General features: G+C 40.3%; 1 protein-coding gene across 3 annotated transcripts in view; it reads left to right on the forward strand.

Moving 5' to 3' along the window:
* USP48 (ubiquitin specific peptidase 48) overlaps positions 1–6459 on the forward strand; it is a 111735-nt gene extending 105276 nt beyond the window's left edge. For 2 of the 3 annotated variants that reach the window (XM_026455940.2, XM_026455941.2), the window contains exons 26-27: positions 4520–4546; positions 5923–6459. In XM_026455940.2, coding sequence (XP_026311725.1) covers positions 4520–4546; positions 5923–5945 — 50 coding nt within the window. In that variant the 3' untranslated portion in view covers positions 5946–6459. The remainder of the gene's footprint in view (positions 1–4519; positions 4547–5922) is intronic. The other variant, XM_026455942.1, reaches the window with a different exon arrangement.
* Positions 6460–7810: the final 1351 nt, after the last annotated feature.

Below are 7810 nucleotides of genomic sequence, written 5' to 3' on the forward strand. Positions count from 1 at the left end.
AAAAAAAAAAAAAAAAAATCAAGAAAGCAATTCCAATAATAATAGCTACAAAAAAATTAAGATTAGATACCTAGGAATAAATGTAACCAAGAAGGTGAAACACCTCTACAAGGAAAACTACAAAACACTAATGTAAGAAATTGAAAGACACAAACAAATGGAAAGACATCCTGTGTTCATGGATCAGAAGAATTAATACTGTTAAAATTACCATATTACCCAAAGTAATCTACAGATTAAATGCAGTCCCTATCAAAATACCAATGACATTCCTCACAGAAATAGAAAAACACAATCCTAAAATTCATATGGAAGCACAAAAGACCCTGAATAGCCAAATCTTAATCCTCAGCAAAAAGAACAAAGCTGGAGGTATCATGCTACCTCGTTTCAAAATATACTACAAAGCTATGGTAACCTAAACAGCATGGTACTGGTATAAAAACATAGGACAATGGAACAGAATAAAGAACCCAAACATAAATTCATGTATTTATAGCCAACTAATTTATGACAACAGCACCAAGAACATACATTGAGGAAAGGGCACCCTCTTCAATAAATTTTGCTGGGAAAACTGGATATCCATATGCAGAAAAATGAGACTAGACCTCTGTCTCTCACTATATGTTAAAATCAACTAAAAATAGATTAAAGACTTAAATGTAAGACTTGAAACTATGAAATTGCTAGAATTCAATATGGGGGAAATGCTGTCAAACTTTGGTCTAGACAGAGATTTGAGCTGAGACCTCAAAGCACAGGGAACAAAAACAAAAATAACAAGATAGACTATATTAAACTAAAAAGCTTCTTTACAGCAAAGGAAATAATCAGCAGAGTTGAAGAGACAACCTGTAGAATGGGAGAAAATATAATCTCATTAAAAAGCAATGGACCTGAACAGACATTTCTCAAAAGAAGACATAAACATGGCCAATAGGTGTATGAAAGATGCTCAGCATCACTAATCATCAGGGAAATGCAAATCAGAATCACAGTGAGATACCATCTTATCCCAGTTAGCATGGCTGTTATCAAAAAGACAGTAACATGTAACTAGGATGCAGAGAAAAGGGAACTCTTATACACTGTTGGTGGGAATGTAAATTAGTACAGCCATTATGGAAAACAGTATGGAAGGTTCTCAGAAAACTAAAAATATAACTGCCATATGATCCAGCAATCCCACTAGTGGTATTTATCCAAAGGAAAAGAAATCAGTGTATCAAAAGGATATCTGCAGTCTCATGTTTATTGCAGCACTGTTCACAACAGCCAAGGTGTGGAATCAACCTACATGTTCATCAGTAGATGCATTGATAAGATATGTTATATTTATATGTACATATACAATGGGATACTATTTTTCAGCTATTAAATAAAGAAATCCTGTCATTTGCAGCAACATGGATGAAACTAGAGGAAATTATGTTAAGTGAAATAAGCCAGGCTCAGAAAGACAATACTATATTTTCTCACTCATACGTAGGAGCTAGAAAAGCTGATCTTGTGACTGTAGAATGATGGTTATGAGGGGGTGGGAAAGGGGCTGTATGAAGGGAGGTTTGTTAATGGGTACAAACAGAATTTGATAGAAGAAATAAGTTCTGGTGTTCAATAGCACAGTAGGGTGATAGGTTGTATATTTCAAAAGAGCTAGAAGAAAAGATAATGCAGTGTTCCCAACACAAAGAAATGATAGGCTGGGTGCAGTGGGTCACTTGAGCCCAAGAGTTCAAGACTAGCCTGGGCAACATGGTGAGACCCTGTCTCTGCTACAAATTTTAAAAAGCCAAGCATGGTGGCTCGCACCTATGGTCTCAGATACTTGGGAGGCTGAGGTGGGTGGATTGCTTGAGCCGGGAGTTGGAGGCTGCAGTGAGCTGTAATCATGCCACTACACTTAAGCCTGGGTGACAGATTGAGACCCTGTCTCAAAAAATAAGAAATAATAAATATTCAAGGTGATGGATATACTAAATACCCTGATGTGATCATTATACATTGCATGCATATATCAAAATATCACCTGTTCCCCATAAATATGTACAAATATTATGTTTGGTTTTTATTTTTTATTTTTTTGAGATGGAGCCTCGTTCTGTCACCCAGGCTAGAGTGCAGTACGGCTCACTGCAACCTCTGCCTCCTGGGTTCAAGTGATTCTCCTAGCTCAGCCTCCTGGGTAGCTGGGGCTATAGGCATGTGCCACCATGCCTGGCTAACTTTTGTATTTTTGGTAGAGACGGGGTTTCACTATATTGGCCAGGCTGGTCTCAAATTTCTGTCCTCAGGTGATCCGCCCATCTCGGCATCCCAAAGTGCTGGGATTACAGATATGAGCTATTGAACCTGGCCTTGTTTTTATTTTTTTTAAAGCTGGTTCATGTCCCAGGCACCCTTTAGTCAATCCCATCAATGCCCACTGAACAGAGATTTCAGACATCTTTTTTTTTTTTTCCTCCCCAAGATGGAGTCTCACTGTTGCCCAAGCTGGAATGCAGTGATCTCAGCTCACTGCAATCTCCCCGTCCTGGGGTTCAAGCAGTTCTTCTGCCCCAGCCTCCCAAGTAGCTGGGACTACAGGCGCCTGCCACCATGCCCAGCTAAGTTTTGTATTTTTAGTAGGGACAGGGTTCCACTATGTTGTCCAGGCTGCTCTAGAACTCCTGACCTCATGATCCGCCTGCCTCGGCCTCCCGTTGTGCTGAGATTACAGGTATGAGCCACTGCACTCGGCCCAGAAATCTTTTTAGTACCTCATACTTAGGTAGATATGAGCAGCCAGATAGTTGAGGAATGAAAGCCTGGGACCAAAATTTGTTGAGGAAATAGCATAGGAAGCATAAGAAAGCTGGAAAATAACCTATAAATAATGGCAAAAAAATAAAGCAAACAATAGGAAGAGGAACTATATAAAAGGAACATTTGGAGCATAGAAAAGAGTTCATGGAAATGTAAAAAATGATTGCACCCTGGGTTTGATACAGTAAGTAAAAGACTAAGGGTAAGAGGGTCAGGAAAGCATCTAGAAGTAGGAGGGAAAGCCAGTCGAATTCACAGGATGAAGTCAGGAAGACAAGATAATGGAGCAGTGCCCACAAGATCTGAGGGAAAGCAAGTTCCAATCTAGAATTCTGTAACCCTCATACCTGATGGCCCCTTGAACATATATAAGGCCTCAAAAGATTGATCTGTCATGCACCATCTGCCAAGATACTGTGTGAGGATGTGTTCTTTTTCTTAAACATTAAATCAAGAAAGAAATCAACAGTGGACCCAGTAAATAGGGGATCAGCCTAGGATAAGATGCCCTAGAAGATGGTGAAGGGAAGTCTCAGAGCTGCTGTTCTTCGGCAGGCAGCAAAGACACCTGATCCATATTGGAGTGGTGGGATGCAAGCTTCAGGAAGGGATGCCACGAGGAAAAGTGGAAGTGATGATGATTGTCTTCAAGAGGTTACAAGTCTTTAAGGATTTACATGTGAATTGGAGACAAATACAGAGAAAATGAAACACATCAGTAATTCAGTAGTTACTAAGCCCAGAAAGACCAAGTCATACCACGTAGGAAGTATAACCAAGGTGCACGAAGGCATTCTACTGTGACCAGTATTAATGGAGTAAAAAGTAATGCCAGCCCTGGAGACTGGCTTAACAACAACAAACACCACTTCATCAGGAGGCTGGGTCAGGGGCGGGTGCTATGTAAGCGGTAAAACAGCTGTTTGTATCATTCACTGAAGAATTTATTAGATTTTATCTAAAATTGTGAAGTAGGCCGGGCATCATGGGCCACTCCTGTAATCCCATCACTTTGGGAGGCCGACACAGGTGGATCACTTGAGGTCAGGAGTTCAAGACCAGCTTGGCCAACATGGTGAAACCCTGTCTCTACTAAAAATACAAAAATTAGGCAGGCGTGGTAGCAGGTGCCTGTAATCCCAGCTACTTGGGAGGCTGAGGCAGGAGAATTGCTTGAACCTAGGAAGCATTGGTTACAGTGAGCTGAGATCGTGCCGCTGCACTCCAGCCTGGGCGACAGAGCTAGATTCCCGCTCAAAAAAAAAAAAAAAAAGGTAAATAAATAAAATTATGAAAAGCATGTTATTTAGAAATAGGCTAAACACCAGAAGAAGCTGCTATGTGAGTCAAAAGTGACTCCTTCCAGAACTTGGGAATGGGTGGAGGAGGCCGAGAGACACAAGTCCGGAGGAGTCAGCTACGTGGCTTCCCCCCAGGCCACTCCTAGAGTGGTGCACAAGGTGTGCCCTAGTTACAAACCTTGTCCTGTCAGTATTTGACTTTTTAAATGATGCGTATGTATTGCTTTGATAAAAACAGAAACAAAGATTGTTCTGAGATTAATAACATCCATAACTTCAAAGATGATTATTACAGGTGACTAAGATAATCAAAAGTTATTTTAAACTGTCTTTAAGCATTGAAGTGATATTATTATTGTCTGTCACAACAGTCTTTTCAATTTGGATTTACTTTTTTTTCTTTTTTTCAGTTTGTATGCCAGAAGAAGGGTTTAAAGGTAAGTTACATTTGTCATGTTTTGTTCATGAATGTCAGAGTCATCCTGTAATTTTCTATTAAAGCGAAGGCTATAATTTGATTTTTAAATTTTAATCCAATCTGAGTCTCATGACTGAAATTAATTTTAGTTAAATGCATTTCTTATTCAAGCTTCTTCATTATCTTTTTCAACACTCAAGCCTCAGATGGGGCCTCAGCTGGGGCCTGTGTGTTAGAACTGTTTCTTGCCAGATGTCCATTTGGCCTTCCCTTTCTCATTTTATGGGAGGTTGGGAAATTAGCTAGTGGCATTTCAAGATTTATTTTTAACCTTTTCCCAGTTCTTCCTATCAAGTCCCCTCCTAGAGCAAAACAGTTTGTGTGTAACTGTTAAGAATTAGTGGTACAAGAATTTGTCAGATTTTATCGGTTCAGTGAAAAGATTTAATTAATCACTTAGCATCAAGGCATTTGTTGGATTATTACTTCAAGAGGAGACACAGTGGTGCTTGTACTACATCTGGGCCATGTAGTTGTGCACACCGATAATATTCAAGAAGTCATCAGATACAGACCTCTGACGTTTTCGAATTTTCCTGTTGCTCTCTTGATTCTTTGCCGGCTACTCCAGAAGCCCATGGCAGGCTGTGATTTTGCTAAGGAATGTCTTTGAATCACATACCAGGTATTCGTTGCTAAAGCAAATAAGAGACAAATCTACTGGCTGAAATAAAGTCTTCCTCTTGCTGCAGCTTTGTTGTCTGCATGTTACCACTACAAAGGGACTCCTGATGGGGTCAAAACAAAGCAAAAAATGTCTTTATGAAAAATGGTCACTGGCTGGGCACGGTGGCTCATGCCTGTAATCCCAGCACTTTGGAAGGTCGAGTCAGGTGAGTCACTTGAGGTCAGGAGTTCGAGACCAGTCTGGCCAACATGGTGAAACCCCATCTCCACTAAAAATACAAAAATTAGCCGGCATGGTGGCATGCATCTGTAATCCCAGCTGCTTGGGAGGCTGAGACAGGAGAATTGCTTGAACCTGGGAGGTGAAGGTTGCAGTGAGCCAAGATTGCACCATTGTACTCTAGCCTGGGCAACAAGAGTGAAACTGTCTCAAAAAAGAAAAATGGTCATTAAATGAAAGCATCAATAAAATCTGGTTAGTTTGTGTGAAGATACACTTAGGAAGCACATGGCTTTCAGCAGAAATGTGATTTAGCGTAGAGCCTGGAGTCTGCTGGTATTTTGTCTTATCCTCCCACACCAAGGTGCTGCTGTGTTCATTTATTAAATTGGATGTTCCCTGTTGATGATGTGTTCTTGGTAAATGGAATCCATGAACTTTTAATCTGTAGTTCACAACTATCCCTCCACGTGTGTTTCTTTTCCCAGGTACTGGTCTTCTTGGACATTAATCTTTGAATACTTGCTGACTGCTAAGAAATGACCAGAGGGGAAGAGGAGTTTGACATGTTAGGGCATTAAAGCAAAGGTGGATTTAAGAATTAAACCATTACATGCCCCTTCCAAAAGGCAGAAATCGATTCAAACGTGACTGTCCCAAATGCCTTATGTCAAATAAAGCAGATTGCACTGATGGACATCAGACTTGAAGGAAATGTTTCCAATTTTATATTTAAGGGGGGTGGTGGGTGGGAGGGGGCAAGTAAAGACGGAACAAGTTTAGTAGCAGTAATAGTAAATCATGTTTACATATGAGATTTATAGTCGTGGGAGGGAATAAAGTTCTGTTATATTTCCTTGCTCGAGTTTCATACCAGATGCGTTGGTCCATAAAGGATTGTATCAAGTAGATGAGACAACATTCTGCTCTGAACGAAAAGTAATTTTAGAGACATAACCTGCTTACCAATGCCTGTCTTTGATTCATATTCTACTTTCAATAAAGCATGAAAGTGAAGAACTTGTCCTAAGTGTGGAAAAGTGTCTTCAGATTTAGACTCTTCTCCATGTCAGCTGCAGCGCCACCCGCCTTACACCTGCCCAGCCGTCTGTCTCTTGGTGTTGGGTAAAGGAGGGGGCACTTGCGTGTCTCCTGCAATGAGCAAGGAATTATGTCTCATTTTTTGACTTCAGAGGCTTTTTGCTTTGGTGCATTTCAGAAAGGATGGAGAACATTTATTACGTGTGAAAGCATCTTTTTCCTGTTTTGCTGTTATTCAAAAGTGGGAATTTTACCTGGCACGTTTGAAAATAAAAAATCTGCCTACCTACCAGAAGAGTAAATCAGACTGAAGTACATTTGGATAACACAAGGTTTCTATAAAATTTGTTCTTCCTGTCCTCCATGTCACTGTTTCTTGGACCTCAGTTCCCTTTTTGAAAGCATTCTTCCAAAATGCCCTGAGAGGATATCTTAGATCATTGCTTAAAAAAGGAAAAGAGTATATGGATGGGGATGTGCTGTCCATCCAACTCAGGATTGTCATTCTTAGCAACACATAACCGAAGCAATATTCTTAAGAATATTGAAGGGTTTTTTAAATTGAACTTAAGACTGGAGTTTTTGCTTTAAAAAAAAAAAGTTTTCTCTGCGGAGTATGTATGTATAAGTTTGTGGCTGAGATGCTAGCTTAGGCATCTCTCTTGTTAATACTTTTCTTGGCCTTGGATTTGTGCAAGGCTTCCCCCTTTCATGAAAATTTGAACTCAGATAATGGATGGGGAAGGCAGATTGTGATTTGAGACCCAATAACCTTGGCAGCATCCCTTTTGAATAGCTCCTTTTGTCAGAGTCATTATGGCTGTTTAGTAAAATTCTAACTTCGTGTTTGTGTTTCCCCTCTGTGTTTCTAATGTATTCAGTCCGTGCCCTCTGAGGAGGCAGGGGGTCTCTAATGAGCCTGTGGGAGAAGGTGAGAGCTGCACATAGCCCCCCTCAGAAGCCATCCTAGGAGCGGAACCAAGAGACCAGCTGTTCTGGCCTTGAGGTTGGCACAGGTGAAGGACTTGAAGTTGAGCTGATGGATCCTGATTTTTAGATCTCATTGTTTTATTAGCTCCAAAGAAATGAATGCAGGATCCTAAAAGTAGTAACACAAACTTCTTCTTTCTCAAGGTAAAGACTTTTATACAAGTTCGCATAATGCTCGATGAAGCCGCTTCCTTTTCCTTACAAAGAAGCTCATTGGCCAGAGAAAGTTCTTTTGGGGGATTGACATAAACGTGTTAGTAGCCCCCAGAAATCGGATACATTTTCCCCAATTTGCTGTTGATAACAGTTTTGAAATTTGTTACTTGGGTATTTTTTCCTTCTGCA

The sequence above is a fragment of the Piliocolobus tephrosceles genome, chromosome 1 (genome assembly GCF_002776525.5).
Source record: "Piliocolobus tephrosceles isolate RC106 chromosome 1, ASM277652v3, whole genome shotgun sequence".
Taxonomy (NCBI): domain Eukaryota; kingdom Metazoa; phylum Chordata; class Mammalia; order Primates; family Cercopithecidae; genus Piliocolobus; species Piliocolobus tephrosceles.